Consider the following 25210-nt stretch of genomic DNA (forward strand, 5'->3'; position numbering starts at 1 on the left):
AATTATCTGATGCCATTACTGTTAATTTCATATACAGGGTGCCCAGGAAATCTAGTCCCATAATTTACATTCTGGATTGTGTATTCAGTAAAATTGTCATCCACATTCACAGCACCCCTCTTGACATAATGTAAAGGGGGGGTGTCTAGGTAGGCATCCTGAGTAGGGCCGAATTAATCTTAACTCTGCTTTGAATCAGTCCTTACACAATAGATATGGTCACATGGTGTGTATTTCTTTCTGTAATTAGAGAGTTGTGAGATTATTGCTTTTCTTATAAATAAAATGATTGGAATGTCAGCCATGAGGCAAAGCTGCCCCCCCCTTTAAACAGTGGCCCTGTATAATGTGTAGTTAAGCTCCTTTGCTTTGGGGAACCAACCATTTTCTTATAGTAACAGAAGCTTCTTGGGGTTGGCCTTCGATAAAGCATAACTAAGCATGTGACCTAAAACTGCATCTTTCGTGCAAACTCCTACCCACAAAGTGAATAAATCCACATGTCTCAATGTGTAAGGAACAAAAAATTTCAGTTTACTTAGTTGAATTATTTGAATAAAGAGTAAAAAAAAAAATTGTGAAGTGAAAGCTCCAATGTTTTGAAAAATGTGAAGAGATCAGCTCTGCCTCTTCAGACACGTTAACTTTTAGTCTCTACCTTTCTCTTTAATTTTGTAAGTTTTCACAATTATAAATGTTAAATTTAAATATTCTGAAAAGCTGAGCAAGTACATTTCATACGTTAAAGTGATAGCACTTTACAATAAAACTGTTTAAGACATTTTTCAGGGTCCATAAATAAAATAGGGTTGTCCTGTGTGACATTTACATATACAACATTTTGTGACATCTAAAAGGAGGCCCAATCATTTAATCGTACATTATTTGTAGGTTTGTATTTGTGTGTGTATATAGATATTTATATTATATATATATACACACACACACCCCTCAACAAACAATTGATGGGTAATAGACTTTACACCAATAGGTATATTTTGTCGAAAAACATCAAATGTAAATACTTTAAAAGGTTACTGTTCGGACCAAAAGACCACAAAGCTCATAAGACAGCAAGAGGTCATTGCTAAATTGAACTAAAAACCAAAAGTTTTATTTGTAAGGATAAAGAATGTCAATGGGGACTTTGTAATAGGGAAGTTAAGTTGACAACACAATTGCCTAGAAAGAACCGATATTTAAAAAAAAATACATAGTGGAAATAAAAATGAATAATATGAGCACTAGTTATACCGTTACATATACAGAATGTGTTTAATTGGCCCCTGGGCAGCAAAATCACAATAAATACTCAAATTTATTCACAGAGCGTTAAACATATATTAAAATGTTATATTACACCTTGTGTTTATTTAAAGGAGCTTGTGTGAAACGCGTATAAATCATATTACATACAAAATACGTGTGCCATTATACTGCAGTTTTAACCTTCTATCTTCCAAGTCACGGCACTACAATAGTTTTTCAGATAAACGAATCCGAAGGATTGGCAATTGACAGCCGGCTGCTTAGAATCCAGCTATAAACAATGAACTCGCAGTGATATACTACCACAAATTTCACTGATTACTTTCTGTGTCATTGGATTTTTCTATCTTCTCTCTCTCTTGTAAAACCAAAGGAACAAGCACAGGCGAATCCTTGATGTCACTAGGAGTCAGAAAATACCTGGGGGAAAAACATTGACAGGTTAAAAAGAAAAATTCGTACCAATAACTTGTTTGAGGATAACATGCATGGTGGTTATTTTAACTCAACTCACTGGAACAGTTGTTTGCGAGAATGTGATTAAAATAATTTGTTATTAGTGCAATGCCCTTCCCTAATCGCTTGTCTTCCTGTTGGCTAAGATCAAGCCAAAGTGAGTACCTGTGAGAGAGGGCAAGGTTGGTCCCACTTGCCTTAAGGCAAGATAGTTTCTGTGACAATGGTTTAACTGATATGGTTTCACTTTATAAACACCGCAGGGGAGCTGGGTCCTTTTGGCCACCACCCCTCCTCGAACACTTCAGTGAGTGCCCTCTTCAGGGGGCCCTAGAAAGTCCGGTGCTCCTATGGTTTTGGGCATGGGAAAGGAAGGTTCTTATGTGGAATACTGCCTGTAACGGGTTGCTTAGTTAGGGTTATAGATACCCTATGAATCCTTTGTCTGTCCCTCAGGATAGTCTCCAGCCTCAAAAGGCTAATAGATGGATCTTTGTCTTAGATCACAAAAGTAGTCACGACCACCGTGATTGTGAAGAACAAATGGAACGTTTTATTGTTGTATAACATAGCCTTATATATCCACATAATTGAATTAACATTAATAAACAGGTATATGTAGACAACCCAACATTTAATCCCCCTTTTTTTTAATCTTGTTCGGATTAGGATAATACATATTTTAATCAAATAACAAATATTCCTGCTTATAAATAATTATATATAACACTCCATTTCCAACTTCCATTACTTACTTTTGTCCGCCTGAAGGATACACAATCTTAAGAATTTCAAGTACAATGGCAGCTGCTATGACTCCCATGATAACAACTTGCGCAAGGTCAATCAACACAGGATAACAACGGCGCCAAATAATGCACAGCTTCTCTCGTAGTTCTTCTGCAAACTGGCACATCACCTGAAAGGGTCAAGTTGTACCTAGCTAGTTTCATATTGCTTTACGTGCGTAAACAAAATATTTTACTAATTAAAATGGCCTGCTCACACATTAAAACGATCATAATGGTAATTACTAAATAGAATGAAGTCAGTGACTTGCATATTAAATAAAAATATTAATTACACAATGCAATTTTGTAAATCTCAGTATAAAAATAACACTATATAGAACATGAAGTACCGTTACTTTTGCCGACACCTAATGTCACTTGGTTGTGAAAAGTCCCGGAGAATCTCAGAGCCCCAGAAAAGGTTAAAATAAGGCGCAATGACTGCTTGCTAGCATGCCATGAAAAAAAGGCCAACAGGCTACCATCTGATCTATAGGTGGATTAGTTGGCTGGTACACTGAAAATACTGTCTGATCCCTGCTGTCATGCAAGGGATCAAACATACCGCAGCCAGCTACCCCCCCCAAATAAAATCACTAAAATAAAGCACAAATAAATAAAAAAAATACCCTGCAGTTACATTTTATAAACATATAGATTTTTTTTTAATTGGCTGACTCTCTGGGTTACAACTCCCATCACCCAGCAGCGCGAGTTGTATCCCACAAAAGCGGGTGAATGAGAAAACCGTAAGACTGGCATACTTTATACAAACACTGTTTAGATACAGTGTGTTATCATTTAACTCCTTATTTTCTGTATGCCTACCCTATTCTGGGTGCTGAGTGTTGGGTAGCGTGACCTGTAGATTATTATTTTTTTTTAAATGCAAAAACCTATGCATGTGGGGGTATTTCTGTAATCTAAAGATTCAGCTGAAATACATTTTGGTATTTTTCTCTGCAGTTACAAGCAGATTGTCAAGTTTGGAAGAAGGAACATGCATTTTGTGGTTTTTTTTCAAATTCAAGACACTTAGGAAAAAAGTACAAAAAAATGTGTTCTCCCCCACAATTTTCATTATTTTAATGTATTATTCATACTAAATCTTGGACTATACATCGAAAAATTACATCAAAAGGAAGCTCTATCGGCCCTTGAAAAAAGGAAAAAAAAACCCAATACAATATTTGTGAGGTTGCACAAAAAATGAAAATGAAGAATCACGGTTCAAGAAACAATGTAAAAATGAAAAACAGAAGGGGTTAAACATTGATTCTTAAGCTTGCTGGGAGGGAAGCTATATAGCCAGATAAACAGGGCTGTTAAACAAACATGGCCTGCCGATATTATGCTTGAGCTGCACTAGCAGAACTGTAGGTCACAGGTATCTTTAGAAGGACCATAAATGCTCATAGGGTGAGAAGTCCATAGTCCTACATTATCAACCTATTGCAAAGGCTGGTTGCGTCCCTTAGCAATGCATTTACACAGGAAGTCAACGTAGCTAAAATCCTATGTTAAATCACCTTGTATGAAGAAGATGGCATCTCTGCTCTAATAGGGGTCTCTGGGAGCTTTCCAGGGTAAGGCTCCTCATCCATTGTGGTATTCTGCCTGATGTTATATTCCCAGGTTGTATGCTGCGGAGCGCTGTCACCTGATGATTCAAGAGATAGAGTCGTTTTGTTACCCTGCAAGGAGTGCATTGTGCCTATAGGGAATCAAAATGAAAGGGTAATATGTATATTGTACCACAAAATACCAAAAAAAACCCAACTCTACACAGAGAACATACTTAAATATAACTTATTATATACTACATAAACGCTGAAACCCTGGTCTGATAAGTAACACGGAATAGGGATGCACCGAAATGAAAATTCTGGACCGAAGCCGAAAATTCTGGATCCACTTGGCCGAAACCAAAAATGATTCCCCCCACCCCACCTTAAAAAAAATAAAAAAAGCCACACTTTTAATAATAGTAAGTAACACACCACTATTGGACAAAAAAAATCAATAACATTATTAATATATGATTGTTAACAGCAATCACACTCCTATCATGCCCAGGCATACCAAGAAATGTAGAGGAATCTGCAATAAACATTTTTGCTTTATTTTGCATTCATAATGTTTTGATTGTGCTCATCTGGAAAAATAGCTGAGTACAGGAAAAGATGGGCCCTTTTGTATAGGCGCTGTAGGAGCTCAAAGCTCCTTAATCTGGAATTAACTACAGATTTGGCATTATAAATTGAACAATTACAGATTATAAAAATAAATCAAGTGTAAACTGCCCCATGGCTTGACAGTGCCCATAAAGCAGAAAAAAATAAATGAATGAGTGGGTGGTTGAGTGAATGTAAGTGTTTAGGGGCAGGGGTAGCATAGGCAGACCACTTTAGGGGCGGAGGTGGTACAGGGCTACCACGTCAATATTGGTATAGTATATGGTGATGTGGGGTATGCTACACTATGGTCAATGTCTGGCTCAGTGTATAGTGATGGGGGTAACACTGTACCACCATCAATGTCTGGCTCAGTATATAGTGACAGGCATTATGCTGTACCATATCTGTTCAATAAAGGTTATTTATTTTTTCAGATTTCTAGTTTTTCCAGTTGACATACAGTTTATAAAAAATTGTGAAGTAAATATTCTTGCCAACATTATTTTTTGTCATTTTAAAGTGGGGGATGCCACATACTCTAGGTATGCCCCTGATCTCAGTCATGCTTTCATTCTGCTATGTTCTCATAAATCTTGATGTCACTCATTATTTTATCTTTTAATAAATCTCCTCTCTTTAGTTTTCCAACTTGCTGTTTACTATGATGTAATATATAGTCAGGATTAGAGCTGAAACAACGAATCGATAAAATCGATAATAATCGATAACGGAAATCGTTGTCGACGATTTCCGTTATCGATTAATCGAGTGATCGATTCGTCGTTGGAGCACTAGGCTCCTTTTACTTACCTCCGCCAGCGTTCCCCGCTTCTGCTCCACGCTCTGCAGTCTCCGCCTTCTTCAAGCTACGTGACGACGGATGTGACGCACGTCTACTATCAAGTTTGAAGTTGGAAGTGGAACAAGTTCGTAGCGGAGGTAAGTACTCTTTATGTCTATTGTCTGTGCGAATGTTTATGTGCGAGACTGGGTGCGCGGCAGAGTGTGTGTGTGTGTGTGTGTGTGTGTGTGGGTGCGCGGCAGAGTGTGTGTGTGTGTGTGGGTGCGCGGCAGAGTGTGTGTGTGTGTGTGTGGGTGCGCGGCAGAGTGAGTGGGGGGGTGCGCTGCACAGTGGGGGGGGGTGCGCTGCACAGTGGGGGGGTGCGCTGCACAGTGGGGGGGGGTGCGCTGCACAGTGGGGGGTCCGCGGCACAGTGGGGGGTCCGCGGCACAGGGGGTGGGGGGGCAGGGGATGCAGGGCAGGATGTGAGTGCAGGGCAGAGTGGGGGTGGGGGGGCAGGCCAGGAGACTGGATGCAGGGCAGAGTGGGGGTGGGGGGGCAGGCCAGGAGACTGGATGCAGGGCAGAGTGGGGGTGGGAGGGCAGAGTGGGGGTGGGAGGGCAGGGTGGCAGACTGGGTGCAGAGCAGAGTGGGGGTTGGGATGCAGGGCAGGGTGTGAGACTGGGTGCAGAGCAGAGTGGGGGTTGGGATGCAGGGCAGGGTGTGAGACTGGGTGCAGAGTAGAGTGGGGGTGGGGGACTGGGTGCAGAGTAGAGTGGGGGTGGGGGGGCAGGGCAGGGTGTGAGACTGGGTGCAGAGCAGAGTGGGGGTGGGGGGGCAGGGCAGGGTGTGAGACTGGGTGCAGAGCAGAGTGGGGATGCAGGGCAGGCTGTGAGACTGGGTGCAGAGCAGAGTGGGGATGCAGGGCAGGCTGTGAGACTGGGTGCAGGGCAGAGTGGGGGTGGGGATGCAGGGCAGGGTGTGAGACTGGGTGCAGGGCAGAGTGGGGGTGGGGATGCAGGGCAGGGTGTGAGACTGGGTGCAGAGCAAAGTGGGGGTGGGGGGGCAGGGCAGGGTGTGAGACTGGGTGCAGAGCAGAGTGGGGGTGGGGGGGCAGGGCAGGGTGTGAGACTGGGTGCAGAGCAGAGTGGGGATGCAGGGCAGGCTGTGAGACTGGGTGCAGGGCAGAGTGGGGGTGGGGATGCAGGGCAGGGCAGGGTGTGAGACTGGGTGCAGGGCAGAGTGGGGGTGGGGATGCAGGGCAGGGTGTGAGACTGGGTGCAGAGCAGAGTGGGGGTGGGGATGCAGGGCAGGGTGTGAGACTGGGTGCAGGGCACAATGCAAACTTGTGCGCTGGGTGCAAACTTGTGCGCTGGGTGCAAAGCGCAAACTTATGCTGGGTGCAAACGTGTGCTCATAACAAAATAAGAATGTTAATGTAAATTTTAAGTTGTTTTTTAACATCTAGTTCATAAAATTATTTTAAATAAACGAAAAATTTGCATATTGTTTTTTTTATCCGATTAATCGATTAATCGAAAAAATAATCGGCCAACTAATCGATTATTAAAATAATCGTTAGTTGCAGCCCTAGTCAGGATACTTTCTCTGTCTGAATTTCCCCTTTAATAGTTCCACCTGATTATTAAAAGTTTTTGAGAATTTCTTCTTAAGCAGGGTCATGTGTCACAGAATAATCATACAAAGGTGGCACTTTGTTCATTATTATTCACACTAAATGTTGGACTAGGCTCTAGGTATTTTGAGTACAAAGTATCTTCACTAAATAAGGTTTAATGTGACTGCTCAACATGGCTGTTACAGAGTTACACAAGCGGGTTCTATAAGGTGTACATTTCAATAATAATTCAAATAAATGTAGAATAAACTACAATTTCTATATTTAGAAATTAAGTTGAAAGAATCATCAATTTATTATTTAAAAAATTATGTAAATTATACCTAAAGAGAAAGGGGACAGAGATGGTACTTTTTCTTTAACCCCTTACAAATCTTACCACTTTCTGGGATGTTTGAGAAGGTAAATAAGACATCGTTAGCCCTTGGTATAATGTATAGTAAGCTCTCCTCACGAGGGATGATTGAAGTAGAATATCCAAAAAGGCCAGTCTCTTCATTAATTACAAATGTCACATCAGTTGTCATATTTTGTTCAACCTAAATAGATAAGGTAAAAAATATAATAATCACATATTTCATCTAATGTTAAGCATGTCTTTCCATCAATGATTTGATGAGCAAGGTTAAACAGTGATTGTCACTATATGTTTATAGCTTTTTGTTTGTATGTTTGTAATTAGTGTTATTTTGGAGTTTGTAATTCTAATCCCACTATAAACCTTTTGATAAAACTGTTCTTAATACCAAAAACAAAACCCTCTGCAACATCACTTAGCCTGCCTCTTTTTTACGGATATTGGATAAACCCAGCCACTACAGGGTACCAGCAGTCGGGTGATTGAAAGTAAGATTCTTGGGAGTTTACTGAAATTGTGATTCTGATTGCTAAATGAAAAAACAATAGTCTGTAAGAGACAAAGACAATTGTATTTCTAATAAGATTTTATTAATATACTAATATATATACCTAGATGATTACATGGGGTCAATTTAAACCAAATACAGTATGGTCCCATGAAAGAATCATGACATGAGAGGACAAAAGAAAAAGCTTAAAGGTAAAAATAAACAAAGTTGTGACTGCTACATATATGTACACATCATATGTACTGAAATGTATTACATGCTTTCACCTGTTTTCCATCAATTTCAATCACTTCTGGCTCAACAAGGATCTGCGACTCCCTGGAGCTGGAATTTGTTGGCCATTCCTGAACTAGGAGACGTAAGCAGGCCAAGCCAATTCGGGTTTGGCTCCTCCACTCATTAGATGACCCTACAGAAGTGATTTGGTTCAGTTTAATAACTTAATTCTTCAAAACTAGCAAGTTACAGATACAGTTAAACATGTTCAATATACATATGTAGTACTGAAAGTCTTGCAATTAAGAAAGCAAAATTGCATTCAACATTTGTTACCATAAACAATATGGTGAGAAAAAAAGTGATACATCAATACAATCAATGTATATGTACAGCACAGTGAACACCTGTGCAGATGCCCCAGAACAATCCACACACAGAAAACAAAACAAAAAAGATATAAAATGTTTGTGCACAACCTGGTAAGATATTTTAAATTCTACTTCTATAGGATACTAAACACAAAGTCATTATTTGGGGGGGGGCGGGGATTAATCCCTTTGCGACAGATGATTTTACAAAAAATGAGAAAGTAAATGATTGGAAAATGACTTTTGTCTTGTAGTGTAAAATAGCCCTGGCCTTGACTTCAAAACAATGTCTTCTGACAAATGTTAAATACACAACCACTTACATATTTCCATATTGGATGATATCCTTGTGACTCCTTTGTTGATAGGGAATCCATTCACCAGTATTTGTCCTTGGCTGTAGCCTATATTAAACGTGACCTTAAGAAGATAAGACAAAAGTCATCAATTCATTGGAAAAAGGAAAAAAATGAATCTGCCATTCATTTATAGGGATTACTTAATTGGATAGTCATTTTATTTAAAGGAACACTCTACCCATCATTTGCACTTTTATGCATATGACAACTAAACGACCCATTGAACAGTCTCTTTACTCACCTTTTCGGACACGTTTTCTGTTACTTGGACAGTCACGTCAAGTCTGACAGGTTCCTGTACAAGAAAATATTACTGAAGTAATGTCATCCTGACATTAAGAAACAAACAAGCAAAAAAAACAAAACACATTTCAAAGCAATGTAATGGTGTCCATTTAGTAACAATGCTAACTATATCACCAACTCAAAAAACCCAGGAAAACGGAAATCAACAGACCTATTTTGTGTGTGGTCAGCTGGATAAGATGCTTCACAAATATAAACCTGATAATGTAAAAGCACGAGAGGGCACAGTTAAACCAGTGTGGGCTCCAGTCCAAAGCCAAGCTCAGTCACACTGGTTCCACTTCCATTTTGATCTTCGTCTATAATCCTTCATTTGAGCCTGGGTGGGTGCACAGGCTCGGAAAGCTCAGAAAGAGATAAACCTGAAGTCTACCTACGGTCAGGGTTGTCAAATCTGGAATTTTGGAACTAGAAAGAAAAATATCAAGAGCTAGAAAAAAAAATGTCACAGAAGCCTCCGTGCTGGAGACCGCTTTTTCTTGTATATTACTGTTGCATTATTTTTAACTGTTTGTTCCTGAGAACACTACCTAAGCAGCTGCTATAATAAAGGCTAAGCCTGGTTGCTTGGGTGTTCTATAGTTAAAATAGGCAGCCAAGTAGACCCTTTTTTGCATTGGTCGCTAAGTCCATATTACCATATTCAGATTTGGAGGATCAGGTAGCTCCTCTTCTGATTGGTCCCTGTGTTAAAGGGATTCAGAGGGGTGTCACCTGTCACCCATTTGCTTCCCCGGCAAGCTGATTGGTCACCTCTTGCCTCTACTGTGTGCTGATTAGGTGTGATATCCAATTGCAGAAAACATTGTAGGTCTGGCTATATACATGCTGTAGGTTTCCTTAACCCCTTAATGACAATCCACGTACATGTACGGGGTGATGATGCAATGCGTTAGTGACAATGCCCTTACAAGTACGTGGTCCCGATATTTGCCGGTGATCGCGGCATTTTTTGGTTTTCCTGGAAGCCTCACAAGTGAGGCTGTCCAGGCAAACCAAAAAAAAAGTTTTTCAAACCTTCCGATCACCGAGATCGGAGGTTTAAACAACAGACCGGTGATGTAAACACGCCCCCGAGCCAGATGCAATGCTCCGGGGGGGGGGGGGCTTCACAACCTCTCGATCCCCGTGATTCACATCGAATCACGGCAATCGGTGGGTTAAACGACAGACCAGTGACTGAAATCACTGGTCTGTCAACCGCCCCCCCCGAACCCGATCAATCAGGTCAATCACGCATTCCAGCCTGCCTCTTCATTGAGGCAATGACGTTTTTTTAACTAAACATTGAGGTTGTGTAGCCTCAGATGGGGCTACACCACCTCAGTGTATAGTAAAAAAAAATTTAACATTTAAAAAAAAAAAATATATATATATATGGTTACATGTAAATAAATCCCTACTGTCACGAAAAAAGTGCAAATAGATATATATGTATACGTTTTTTACGCACAATCCTACAATTAGCGCTATATCTTCCCAAAAAATTCCCACACGGAAAGAGTTAAAATATTGGAATTATAAATGCCCATAGGGTGTCTAGTATTAAAAAATTTATGATTTGATGGGGTGAATAGAATTGGCCGGCTTCAAAGATGTCCCAAGTATGGGACGTGGGCACAGAGTGACCAGATGTCTAAATGGCAAAAAAATACACACCTCACAAAGGTGGCCTTTTACCTCCCAAATAGCCCAACAAACCCATGCATGGGGGGTATCACTGCGCTCAGATGTACTGAACACATTTTGGGGTGTTGTTTGACACGGACATATACCAGGAGCGATAAATATATACCTGAAGTACAACGTGTATGAAAAAAATACAAACATTTTTTACTACCCTAAAGTTTGACAAAGGCTTTACCCACTCCCTCCCTACCCCCCCTTCTTACGATCTACCCACTCCCTCCCTACCCCCCCTTCTCACGATCTACCCACTCCCTCCCTACCCCCCCTTTGTAGGTCACTTACCATCAACTCCTGTGTTGGGAGCGTGAGGCGTTTGTCTCGGGTGCCGGCGCTTCACTGCTGAGCGCCAGCATATGACGTCATATGCCGGCGCTCAGCGTGAAGCGCCGGCACCCGAGACAAACGCCTCACGCTCCCAACACTGCACTCTGGGCAGCACTGAGGCAGGCGGCGGCGGCGACGGTGGCTGCGGCGGGGAGCGAAGGCATCCTGGATTTCTGTCAGTCAGGGGGGGCCCAAGAGTTGCCGAGCGGTCGTTTTCAGCAACCGCTCGGCACCCCTTGGGCCCCCCTGACTGGCAGAACTCCAGGGCCCGGTCGCAGTCGCGACCCCGGTAGTTCCGCCACTGGCCTTGGGGTGTCTAGTTTTTAAAAATATATGGTTTGATGGGGTAAATTTCATTGGCCGGCTTCAAAGATACCCGAAATGGCACACGGGGCAGAATGACCAGCTTTGGGGAAAAAATGGTTTTGAAATAGCAAAACGCTACTGGTATTTATTGCACCATAACGTGCAGAAAAAAGCAAAAAAACATAAAAACATTGGGTATTTCTAAACTCAGGAGAAATAGTAGAATCTATTTAGCAGGTTTTTTCATTAGTTTTTGCAAATGAGTAAAAGTTTTTTGTTCAAAAAGTGAGAAAAAGTAATTATTTTTACAAAAAAATCACCACATTTTATCATTTTTTTTATAGTAAATTAGATGATATGATAAAATTAATAGTATCTAAAGAAAGCCCTGTTTGTCCTGAAAAAAAACAATATATAATATGTGTGGGAGCACAAAATGCGAAAGAAGAAAATCACAGCTAAACAGCAACACTGAAAAATGTTGAAAGAGCCATTGTCCCACAATATACTACGAGTAAGAACCCCTATTGTCCTTAACCCCTTAAGGACAATAGGGGTTTTTACTCGTAGTATATTGTGGGACAATGGCTATTTTAACATTTTTCGGTGTTGCTGTTTAGCTGTGATTTTCTTCTTTCTCATTTCGTGCTCCCACACATATTATATATTGTTTTTTTCAGGACAAACAGGGCTTTCTTTAGATACCATTAATTTTATCATATCATCTAATTTACTATAAAAAAAATGATAAAATATGGGGATTTTTTGTTAAAAAATTACTTTTTCTCACTTTTTAAACAAAAAACTTTTACTCATCTGCAAAAACGAATGAAAAAACCTGCTAAATAGATTCTACTATTTGTCCTGAGTTTAGAAATACCCAATGTTTTTATGTTTTTTTTGCTTTTTTCTGCACGTTATGGGGCAATAAGTACAGGTAGCGTTTTGCTATTTCAAAACCTTTTTTTCCAAATCTGGTAATTCTTCCCCCCATGTGCCATTTCGGGTATCTTTGAAGCCGGCCAATGCAATTTACCCCATCAAGTCATATATTTTTAAAAACTAGACACCCCAAGATATTTCACATGCTGGTAATTTAACCCTTTCCATGCACTAATTTTACCACCAGCCTTTGTGAAACTTTATGGTAGTACATTTTTTTGTATTTTTTTCACACACGTTGTACTTCAGGTATAAATTTATCGCTCCTGGTATATGTCCCTGTCAAACAACACCCCAATATGGGTTCAGTAACATCTCCTGAGCGCAGTGATACCCCACATGCATGGGTTTGTTGGGTTATTTGGGAGGTAAAAGGCCGCCTTTGTGAGGTGTGTATTTTTTGGCCATTTAGACATCTGATCCTACTGCCCCCATGTCCCATATTTGGGACACCTTTGAACCCGGCCAATTCAATTTATCCCATCCACTCATGCATTTTTTAATACGAGACAACCTATGGGCATTTGTAATGCCAATATTTTAACTCTTTCCATGCTGGAATTTTTGTAAAGATAAAGAATTTTAGGACTTGCTTATTAATTTTTTTTTATTTTTTTTTGGTGACAGTGGGGATTTTTATATGTTACCATATTATTTTTATTTTTTTTAAACATTTTTAAAAAAATTTTTTTAAAATTTTTTAATTTTTTTTTTACTAATCACTCATTAGTGAGCTGGGCTCCATTGACCTTGCATGGTTGGATGCAGTACCTGCATTCAACCTGCAGGAGGAGCTCGAGAGTTCACAAGAGTTCTATGAACTCATATTTATTGTTGATGCCATCCTGTGAATGACGGCAACGTCATTTACAGGATGGCACTTGTGGTTGCTCTTCGGAGCAATCACAAGGTGATCGGGGTAGGGGGGTAGTGTTACTGACATGCCTCGATATCGAGGCATGTCAGTAACACCATTTATGCTTGGGAAGCGATTCAGATCGCTTCCTAAGCTGTTTTAGCCGGGCGCCGCCGCGATCTTTGATGATCGGTGCAGCGGCGGCCATTTTTCTTCCTGGGAGGGCTGCCGAGGGCTGCCCTCCCCGGATCCACGGTCAGCCTCACTTGTGAGGCTTCCGTGGATGCTGCAAAGCCGCCGATCGCGGCGAAAACGCCGCGATCGCGGCGATGCAGCTATTTAACGGCAGCCCGTACATGTACGGGCATTGTCGTTAACCCGTTGCACGGCAACCCCGTACATGTACGGGGATTGTCGTTAAGGGGTTAAAGGGTTAATAAAGGGTCCCTTTGTGTTTTAGCTGTGAGAAGATAATTCCTAATTTTGGTGAAGGCTGTCTCAGACTAGTGTGGCGAGAAACTAAATTAGAAAGGGTCAATGGCAGAGAGGAATAGGAATAGTTTAGAGGCCAGGGGAGGCGTAAGATAGGATGGTACCTATAGATTCTGTGGAAGGTTTCTTTAACCTCTGAGGCAAGAACATATTTCAAGAAGGCTGGGACATGTTGACAGCCGAACGCATAAAGTGAGGAATTAAATGTACTGGAAAACTATAATCAAATTCAGATTATACTGCAACAAACAGATGGTGGGAGGTGAAAAACGATTGCATCATCCAGGAAAGGCACAGTTTGCGAAAGTTTCTTATGTGCTTCCTTCAGCTCAAATCACTTGATATATTTTAATGTTTCCATAATGTCTCCCATCAGAGATGTACATGTTATTGTGATTAATAAATGTTTGATTTATATAGTGCCAAGCCATTCCACAGCACTGTCCATGTTTCACAGGGCATAACACATTTAAATTTATAGAAACAAACAGTAAGGAACAGTATGTTTAAGAAAATCTCCAAATGATTTTGGTCTTTCGCAAGCCATGGTCTATAGCAGACCTGGGCAAAGCACGGCCCGCGGGCCACATCCGGCCCGCTGAATAGCTCGGACCGTCCCGCAAAGAGTGTCCTGGTGACTCACCAATGAGTCCGGTGTCCCCCCCCGCCCCGGTCACTTACCTTAAACTCCTGTGTTGGAAGCGTTTGTCTCGGGTGCCGGCGCTTTACGCTGGGCGCCGGCATATGACGTCAGACGCCGGCGATCAGCAGTGAAGCGCCGGCACCCGAGACAAACGCCTCACGCTTCCAACACAGGAGTTTAAGGTAAGTGACCGGGGCGGGGGGGGAGATCCTGAGAAGGGGGGGTTAGGGAGTTAGAGGGGAGATACTGAGAAGGGGGGGTTAGGGAGTTAGAGGGGAGATACTGAGAAGGGGGGTTAGGGAGGGAGGTCTTACTGTGTGTGTGTGTCTTACTGTCTTTGTGTGTGTGTGTCTTACTGTGTGTGTGTGTATCTTACTGTGTCTGTGTGTGTCTCACTGTGTCTGTGTGTGTCTTACTGTGTCTGTGTGTGTCTTACTGTGTCTGTGTGTGTCTTACTGTGTCTGTGTGTGTCTCACTGTGTCTGTGTGTGTCTCACTGTGTCTGTGTGTGTCTCACTGTGTCTGTGTGTGTCTCACTGTGTCTGTGTGTGTCTTACTGTGTCTGTGTGTGTCTCACTGTGTCTGTGTGTATCTTACTGTGTCTGTGTGTGTCTCACTGTGTCTGTGTGTGTCTTACTGTGTCTGTGTGTGTCTTACTGTGTCTGTGTGTGTCTCACTGTGTCTGTGTGTGTCTCACTGTGTCTGTGTGTGTCTTACTGTGTCTGTCTTACTGCGTGTGTCTTACTGTGTTCATAGCTTATTCAGTTATTGTAATAAATATTTTAGCCCATTTTTTAGCTCAAAATATTTTTTCCTTTTTTTTCTCCTCTAAAATCTAGGTGCGTCTTATCAGCAGGTGCGTCTTATAGAGCGAAAAATACGGTATGCACTCCGAAGCCTTGTTCATTTTGTTCACTTCTGTGCTGTGCTAATAGTTATTCAGGCCTTACTTATTCAAGCACCTCTACCAATGACGTAGGCTTGAATAACTTTATTAAACAGCACATAAGTTAACAAAATGGACAAGGCTTCGGAGTTTGTAGTTTGTAGAGGTCTGGCCCTCTAAAACCATTCCAATTTCTCATGTGGCCCCATGGGAAAATTAATTGCCCACCCCTGGTCTATAGTATTCATAGTGAGACATGTTAATGGTTTATTTTTTTATCATTTAACAAAATGCAAAGTGAGTAAACAGAAGAAAAATACTCGATATTTGGTGTGACCACCATTGAGTTAAAACCAGCATCAATTCTTCTAGGTATAGTCAGGGATCGTGTAGGCATATAGTTAGGTGTATGATTAAACAATTTTATCAAACAGGTGCTAAAGATCAGAAACAACTGTATAGAAGGAATAAAACTGGGTGCAGAACAGCCAACCTCAAAAACAAGCTGAGGTTTCAGAAGACAGTTTAATGGCAAAGGTCATTTACCAAGGCAAGACACAGCACAGCAACAAGGTAGATATTTGTACTGCATCAGCAAGGTCTTTCCCAGGCGTGATGAGGACCATAGACGCAGTGGTCGGCCAAGGAAACTTAGTGCATCAGATAAGAGACACATCATCAGGGCCGGCCCTACAATGGAGCCGACTGGGGCAGACTCGCCGCAGGACTGTTTAAACGTAAGTACTTTTAAACGGGGGGGGTAAGGGTTGATAATGGCGTCGGCAAAGTTTAAAATGCTGGGGGGGGGGCGGCATTTTAAACTTCGCCCCAGGCGGCATTAAGTCTTGGGCCGGCGCTGCAGATCATGCTTACTTCACAATAGTATAATGCCTAGCGGTGCCATCAGTTTAGCATTGGTAGAAAACAGCAGGAACCTGTTTCAACTACTGGACATCTACTGCCCAGAGAAGTCTAGCCAGTAGTGTGGCGTGGAAGATTTGCATCTAAAAAGCCATACCTCTGACACAGAAACAAGGCCAAGCAACTCGACTGGCGAGCTGTCAGTTGACGACTGGCGAGCTGTCAGTTGACGACTGGCGAGTCAAAAATATTTGGCTGTAACAGATGGCAGTTAGTTCACCGCAGGGCTGCATTTCTGCAAATTCAGTTGGGGATTTGGTCAGAATTAATGGTCTCCTAAATGCTGAGAAGCACATGCAGATGACAACGACCCAAAACATACAACCAAAGATTGTTTTGTGTTTCAGGTAGCTCAATGTGAAGCATCAATCCCAAAATGCGACTGAAACATGAAAAGATAGGGGAAAAAAACACAAACTCCTGTGTTCCTGTTCATATTCAGATGATGTGGTTTTATGGAATATACCATTTTATGGGGTTAACTTGCAAACCCTTTGGTGGGTATTTTGGCATTATAGGCACCGACATAGCACTCTCTATATAAACAGGGTTCAAAATAATAAAAAAAAAATTTGTACAATGCCTGTATCCAGCTATTTAAAATACCACATGCACTGGCTATTTTAAGATAAACAAAAAATCTCCCAATTGGAGAACTAGCTATACTTGGCTGGGATGTATGTTTTGCCCATCTATGCATGGGCAAAGTTGGGCAAATACTGATATCCAACTAATCCAGGCACCTGAAAGCAAGATGCTCTGCTCAGTCTTTTGGTAAACCCGTTCTCTGTAGCTCCGTTCAGCAACCTTTTCTCAATGAGCCAACTAGTCAGAGAGCTGCCTTTTTAAAACCCTTTGCAACACCCATGATTGAATAACTAGTTGCCTTAGTCGGTGGCTAACACATTAACTATTTCTACACATTCCCTCAAAAGCATGTTCCAATTGTGACCCCACAATATCTGGGAAATATGGCATACCCATGTATTGATATACTCAGGGGTTTTTCTAAATACTGTTTTGTTCTTTTACATATCAACATATGGGGGTTACATTGAAATTTGGAACCTTCGCTGTGTCTAAAATGAGACACGGACCCAGGAAAGCGTTCTGTCAAAATTCTAGATTTGAAATCTGTAATGCGCATGTTCCAATTTTTAACCCGCAGCATCCGAAAAAAAACAGTATTGCTGTCCTCGGAGCGGGTTCTTTCTGAATACGAACCAGATGTTTCTGTTTTCCACTGAAATACTGCACTGTGTGGGGAAAAAATACATTTTTTTTCTCTTCATTTGCACAGACTACATATAACTTTTATAGATACAGATATGGCCTACTTTTCCTGAGGGAAAAAAACCCAATATATAATTTGTGGCGGTGAACTAAACGTGTTAGGGGAAAATCACAGTTTGGTCCCGAAGCACAAACATTTCTCTTCTATGTGTTGTAACGATTTGTACCTATTGCGCCACAAATGTCTGTATGATTATCATACAGCTGCACTTTATTATACCTTAAATTGTAAATAAAACATACATGCCTTAATACGTGATTTATAAAGCTGTCACAGGTTTAAAGAAAAAAAAAATAGGAACTTGTTTCTCAACCCGAATTATTATGTATAAAAAGGTTTAAGCAGAACATTTAAAGTATAAATAAAAAGGCACACAACTATACCATAAGTCGCCACTTCTTATGATATAGCCGTGCGCCTTTTTAGTTACACTTTAATCTATTTTTATTTACATATCCACAGTTTTTTTTGGATTTTGTTCCAAAAAAGCAAACATTTTTTTTCGATGATGTCATCTCAGCACCAATTATGGGTGTAGACACAATAATACGTCTTAAACACATTGGTAAAACATTTTCATATTTAAATATGCCATCGTTCCCTAGGCAGAAAGTGGAAAAATTAGCATTTTGTTATGTTTACTGTAGATGCTACAACCTAGACCGTCAGCAGTCATTCCCGTTTTTATATGAAGCGGTAAATAATCCTTTCCAACAATATATTTTGTGTCGGTGTTGACACAGTTCAACGATGTATGTAAACCTGTCAAGGGCCGCTACCGGTTGCTGCCTTTTTCGCCTCACGGGCTTTAATTACCTGGATAGATCGCGCGCCTCGCCTGCCCTGTCCGCCAGGGAGGATTGTTAAGAGCAGGCAAGATGACCCTAAGAGGAAGATCCAGCTGGGCCTTGAAACCCGTAAACAGTGCACCATCTTCCACCAGAGTCCAAAACCGAAATGAAGCGAGGAGAGGAGGAGTGCCGAGAAGGAGGAGACTCGGAAAATCGGGCAGGCAAACGCTCTCGTCTCAACTCATCGGTGCTGTCAAATTTCGTAATCAAACGGACAGTCATGCTTAAAAACTTTGGAAGCAGTAAATCATAGTTTGAGCAATAATCGTCTTTTTTTCTCTTCCGAGTAATTTTTAGATTTCAATTGCCAATCACAACATGGTTGAATGGACTTCCAATCACAATGTGGGGAACGTTTTTATTTATATGTCAATAGAGTGATTTTCTTCTACTACGGCAGCCGTAATATCTCATCTAGCTTTTACGGAAGACTCATATACGGAAGACTCATATTAATGACTTCTGCCTTTATAAAGGTATAACTAAAAGCGGTTTCTCACTTCTGTCAATAAATTGTACTTCTATATAACAATATTTCCCAGCGCACAGTACGGAAACGATGGTGACGATTATGGTCCTGGAGACCAAAACACCGTAGTCTGCGCAGCCTCTGGTGGGCTCAGGATGTAGTCTCTTGTATTTAGAACTCCTTACACTTTCTTTCGTACTAATCCATCGAGCGCCGATAGCTCTGGTCACATTGTGATGACGTAGTTCAGTTCCGTAGTGTGTGAATTAGAGTAACAAACGCTGAAGAAAAATGGCTGTGCTGCTGGAGACTACGCTAGGAGATATTGTTATAGACCTGTACACAGAGGAGAGACCCAGAGGTAACGTTTCATTAAATGGTTCAAAAGCGCGCGAACACATTTATATACAGAGAAATATAGTGTGTGGGATGCACAGTAAAATATTACATGCTTTGGCATGTTGTTGATGCTTTCATTGTGCCAGTTTCCCCATTAGATTTACTAGAAGTTTTGTGTTTCTTTCGCAAGTAACTCTCATTGACGTATAGGTTCACTTTTACCTGGAAAAAGTGTGGACACGAGTGTCCTTTGAGCAGCTCTCTTCTGCTGGGGTAGGGGTGCGTTACCCAAGTGGCCAGGGGCATTAAACTTTCCCTTTACTATACCCAGAGTTAGTTTTCCTTTTCCATGTAATTGCTTTGCTTATCGCCTCGTTCCTGAAAGGTTCATTTGGCCACTAGTACAAATAAATAGGAAGTTTTTAAAATACAAATGTACGAGTTATACTGGCACTGAAAGTGTTAAATAAGTACCATATTTTGTTATGGAAACAGGGTATATGTTTATCACCTGTCAGGTGGATGGAAGCAGCCTGGCGATAATAAGAAAGCAGTTGACTGGAAATGAAACGTACCATTTTTTTTCTTTTTTAGAGTACACATGAGCCATACTTTATCTACAATAAAAAACAAACAAAAATCTATAAAATCGATAAAAAAAACAAACATACGTTTCTCGGAGTCCTTTTTCTCTGACAAATATAGGATGCTTACTGGAAACGGTTAAAAGACAAGTTTAGTACTAGATGAAAGTGATTGTGGTAGAATATTTTTTGCTTTCATCACAGTGGACCTGTAAAAATTACAGTCAAAGCCAGTGTTTGCTATTGCGTAATACACCCTAAATCCCTCTAGATTGTAAACTTGTTTGAGCAGGGCCCTCCTCACCTGTTGACTCTGTAAGTCAATTTGTTATGTTACATACTACGTGTTATGTCCTGTCTACCCTTTGTACAGCGCTACGGAATTTGATGGCGCTGTATAAAACAATAAGTAATAAAATAATAATTCATTTATATTGTGCTGGACAGAATGAAAATGGGAAATAGACTGTTGTTGCCTCATTTTATGGTCTTTCTCACTTGTACGCTCAGATCTAATTATATTTCTGTATTTATAGCTTGCCTTAATTTTCTAAAGCTCTGCAAAATCAAGTACTACAATTACTGCCTCATTCACAATGTCCAGGTAAGTGTCATTTACCCGCTTAATATACAGTATAACAAATGTGATATCTTGCCTTGGTTTACATTTTCAACAACATGTCATTGTAAAATAATGTAATATGTTCCATTTTAGAGAGACTTTATTATACAGATGGGTGATCCTTTGGGAACAGGCCGTGGAGGCGCGTCTGTCTTTAGGTATGTAAGTACGCCGGTGATGCCTTTCTTACTGTCTTTGAAATGGTGATTGTCTCATGACTGTATGTTTCCTTCGTAAACTTTAATTTTTATAAATAAATTATGTTTCAATACTTGGTGTTGGGATATCTAAACTTGCAAGCCTTATTTTTTTCCAGATCATATAGGCAATGCAATTTTCTTTAAATATCTTCTTGTGGGGTTAATAAGCTCTTATTGAGTGGGATAATGCAATAAAGAAAATGTACAGACATATACCCAATGTAAACTAAAAATAGTGAAAACATTTCCTAAACGTGCATCTTTGTTGGGTGGATACCATAAACATACTATTACACCTATATGTAATTTGTGGTCTTCACTATACTGACTTATACCTATTTGTTAACTGAACTGTAATATGGAAATTCAGTAGGTCTACTTTTGTGCAAAAAAAAAAAAAACCCAAAACAAAACTGGGTCGTATATAATATATTTCAACAATTGACTCTATCTTTTGTTTCTCAGTAAACTCTATGGTGACCAGGCTCAATTTTTTGAAGCGGAAAAAGTGCCAAGAATCAAACACAAGAAGATCGGAACAGTGTCCATGGTCAACAATGGAAATGGTCAACATGGGTCACAGGTGAGGTTATAACTTTTTATTTTACTCTAATATTCTTTTTTTTTTTTTTTTGAAATTTTAAATTTTATTTCAGATAAAAAATATATCATAGAGGATAACAGTGAGATAATAATGACATTAGCTATAAATTCTACATATCTCATATAAAGTCAAAATGCAGTACAAATAGCAGATATTCCATTACAACATTAGACATCTATTACTAATCTGTATTAGTCTCCATTATCCATTTATCTAGAGTGTATAGGACCAATATACCAGAGTTTTACTATAATAACCCTTGGTATATTATGACCGAAGAAGAAGCAAAAAAACAAAAAAACAAATAGAGAAGAGGCCAAAAACAGAAGAAAAAATAAATAAATAAATAAGTTAATAAGTAAATAAGTAAATACGTAAATAAAGAAAAGAGGGTTTACAACATTCACACTCATACCCCATTCATACTAATCGAGTCTCCAGAGTTTCGTTATTTCCATATATTATTATAGTTTAATGGCTATAGTCAGTGAAAAGATTAGGATATTTTATTAACCAGGGTCTCCACACCTTATCAAATTTATGTAATTTCTGGTACGCGAGATAATAGCCACGCTCCATAATACATTGATGATTAATTTGGTTAATTACGTGATCAATATTAATAGGTGTTTTCTGTAACCAATGTCTAGCAATGATTATTTTCATTGCTAATAAGCATTGAATATACAATGCTTTTTGATTAGCTGAAATGTTCAGAAAATTTAAATGTAGCAGCGCACTTTCAGGTGTGGGAGTTATGTACCTATTTAAGAGTTCTGATATGATCTTAAATAAATCCCTCCATGTATGTTGTATCTTGTTGCAATTCCACCATATATGTACATATGTGCCTTTATCTAAATCACACCTCCAGCAAATAGGAGTGGTGTTACAGTTAAATTTAGCTAATTTCGCAGGTGTCATATACCATCTTAATGTTACCTTAAAGTGTAATTCTATCATATTCAAGCAGTGGGAAAATCTATTAACTTCTACTAAGCTAGTTGTCCAACTTTTTTGTTCAATTACAATTTTAAGGTCTTGTTGCCAAGACTTTTTAATAGAATTTTCAAAAGGGGTATCTAGTGCTTCTATCAGAGAATACCACTTCCTCAACCCTTTAACAATTACTTCTGAAGAAAACATATCGATGATATTTTGATTTTCCGGAGATTTCTCTGCCACGTATATATGGGTCTTTAGATAATGACGAATTCTATATATAGTAAAAATTTCAGAATCGTTCAACTTGAAATCTTCCTTAAGACGGGAGACAGTGTTAAATTTATTTACGCTATATAAATCACTAATTTTCTTAGTGTTAAAATTCTCCCAATTTCTAAGGCTTAATGATGAGATGTTATTAAGAAGTATTTCCAAAGGTGCAGACATAACAACCTTATTATGAAGTCCTACTCGATATTTAAAACGAATCCAGAACTCTATAGTGCTTTTTAAAGATATAGGTAGTATGTTTAAGATTGATTTTACTTTATCCTGGTGTTTCCAAAGTAAGCATTCTAAGTTTGTCATTCCTATCAGTTCTTGTTCAATCAGGAACCATTCCTCTTCTAGACTATTTTTATATTGCAGCTTCATTATATGGGTAAGTATACTGGCCTGAACATATCTATCTAAGCATGGAACATTTAAACCTCCATTATTTCTACCAGCATATAAGATCTTCTTTGAAATTCTAGGCTTTTTATCCGCCCATATAAATTTTTCAATACTTTTTTGGAAATCTTTAATCCAGAAAACAGGAAGTTTAATAGGAATCATACGCAATAAATAGAACCATTTTGGGATAACATATGCTCGTATAACGTTCATTCTTCCCATCCAGGAAATGAATAATCCTTTCCATACTGTTAATTGCTGTATTAATTGGTCACGAAGTTTCCCATAATTAATTTCAATTATTTGTGTTATATTCAACGGGATAGTAATTCCTAAATAGTCAAATTTTGTAGATTCCCAAGTAAAATCATATTCTTCCATTAATCTCATTTTTATATGTTCTGGTAGATTCATGATAGCTGCCTGGGTCTTTCTTGTATTTAATTTAGAATTAGAAAATTCACCAAATAGTGTGATTTCTTCTATCACACTATTTAAAGAATTAATAGGGTCGTACAATGATATCAAGATATCGTCTGCATACAGGCTAATCTTATTTTCTATATTTCCTATCGTTAACCCTCTAATATCTTTATTATGTCTAATCCTTGCCGCTAGAGGCTCAATAGTTAAAATATATAAAAGAGGAGAGAGAGGGCATCCTTGCCTAGTACCATTAAATATTTTAATCCAATTAGATGTAAAACCTTGTCCTATCACTTTGGCACATGGATTTGAATAAAGTGATAATACTGAGTCAATAAACCCTTTCTTAAAGCCATAAATATTTAACACTTCTTCAATAAACGGCCAATTGACCCTATCAAATGCCTTCTCTGCATCGAGGGCCAGAAACAGAGAAGGCAGTTTATAGTTAGAGGCATATTCTACCAAATCAATAATTTTGCGAACATTGTCATTAGATTGCCTTCCCTTTACAAATCCAGTTTGATTTCTATGTATTAACTGGGGGCATACCTCCTTTAATCTCTCAGCTAATATTGATGAATATATCTTTGTGTCTATATTAATCAACGATATTGGTCTGTAATTTGCTATATATGTTTCATCTTTCCCAGATTTAAGAATAGGAATAATGGATGCCTCAAGCATCCCATTCGGGAAAGTCCTAGAAGTTCTAATATCATTAAATACCTTAGTCAAGAGGGGTACCAGAAGTTTCATTAGTTTTTTATAAAACAAAGCTATATAGCCGTCCGGACCTGGAGCTTTATGTACTTTTAACGAATTAATTGCTCTACGTACTTCATCCTCTGAAAAGGGGCTATCCAGTTGTTCCGCTAAGTTTTCTGATATTTTCGGCAAATTAGCTTCTCTCAAATATTTCCTCATTTGCTCCTTATCTTGATTTTGAGTTGGTATGTGGTATAAATTGGAATAGAACTCACCAAAAGCTTTCCCTATATCTTCGGGGTTAAATACAAATTCATCTCCATTCTTGATTTTATATATTCTAGCTTTGAGCCTCCTTTTTTTTAATTGATTCGTAAGCAATTTCTCTGCTCTATTACCTAAATAATAGAATTTTTGTTTCATCTTAATTAGATTCTGATTGGCTATATTTAAGAGGCGCTGTTGAATCTCTTTTCTTATCTTAATCATGTCTGAAAAGACCTGATCATTAGGGTTATCTCGACATTTCTTTTTAAGATTATTCAAAGAGATATGTAAGTCCGACAATTTTTGATTGCTTTTCTTTCTATTATAAGCTTCTCTCTTAATTAGATACCCTCTCATGACACATTTGTATGCGGCCCAAACATTTCCCAGGCTAGTATCGTTGGTAAGATTTTCTTGGAAGAATTGAGTTGATTTCTCTAAAATAAATTCTAGACCATCTTTCCTTCTTAAAAGAAATTCATTAAGTCTCCATGGTTGCGGGTTCCATCTATACTTTTTATTGATCGCAAGACAAACCGGGTCATGATCGGACCAAGCTATATTCCCTATCGATATCTTCTTACAATCCTGTAGTGCTTTAGGTTTAGTTAAAATTAGATCTATCCGTGTAAATACCTTATGCCGATGGGAGAAAAAGGAAAAATCTTTATCTAAAGGTCTTAGAGCTCTCCAAATATCATATAGCTCATTTTTCCCAAGAAATTCTTGGAAGGCTTTAGATAACCTGAGCTGATTACAACCTTTACGCTTTGGGGTACTAGTACTATCCCAGTCGGGGTCTAATACGCAATTAAAGTCCCCCAAGCATAAAAATGTTCCCTGAATATATTTATGTATTTTATGAAAAATAATATTGAGAAAATGTATCTGTTTAGTATTTGGGGCATAGATATTTAATATAGAGAATATTTTA

At 39.3% G+C, this 25210-nt stretch overlaps 2 protein-coding genes across 4 annotated transcripts in view; one reads left to right on the plus strand and one right to left on the minus strand.

Annotated features, from left to right (window-relative positions):
- Positions 1–1351: 1351 nt before the first annotated feature.
- Positions 1352–18561, minus strand: GINM1 (glycosylated integral membrane protein 1). 2 transcript variants are annotated; one of them, XM_053459970.1, is made up of 8 exons: positions 18403–18561; positions 9170–9223; positions 8893–8989; positions 8249–8391; positions 7493–7652; positions 4046–4176; positions 2481–2644; positions 1352–1689 (listed from the first exon to the last, which is right to left on the minus strand). In XM_053459970.1, the coding sequence occupies exons 1-8, from the start codon at positions 18517–18519 to the stop codon at positions 1581–1583; spliced, it is 975 nt and encodes a 324-aa protein (XP_053315945.1). In that variant the 5' UTR covers positions 18520–18561; the 3' UTR covers positions 1352–1580. The 2 variants fall into 2 exon arrangements, with proteins under 2 accessions (XP_053315945.1, XP_053315944.1); XM_053459969.1 differs by having other exon boundaries at positions 4046–4230.
- Positions 18562–19144: 583 nt separating this feature from the next.
- PPIL4 (peptidylprolyl isomerase like 4) overlaps positions 19145–25210 on the plus strand; it is a 153293-nt gene continuing 147227 nt past the window's right edge. For both annotated transcript variants that reach the window (XM_053459965.1, XM_053459964.1), the window contains exons 1-4: positions 19145–19267; positions 20366–20433; positions 20545–20609; positions 21117–21234. In XM_053459965.1, the coding sequence (XP_053315940.1) occupies positions 19198–19267; positions 20366–20433; positions 20545–20609; positions 21117–21234 (321 nt within the window). In that variant the 5' untranslated portion in view covers positions 19145–19197. The remainder of the gene's footprint in view (positions 19268–20365; positions 20434–20544; positions 20610–21116; positions 21235–25210) is intronic.

The sequence above is a fragment of the Spea bombifrons genome, chromosome 3 (genome assembly GCF_027358695.1).
Source record: "Spea bombifrons isolate aSpeBom1 chromosome 3, aSpeBom1.2.pri, whole genome shotgun sequence".
Lineage (NCBI taxonomy): Eukaryota > Metazoa > Chordata > Amphibia > Anura > Pelobatidae > Spea > Spea bombifrons.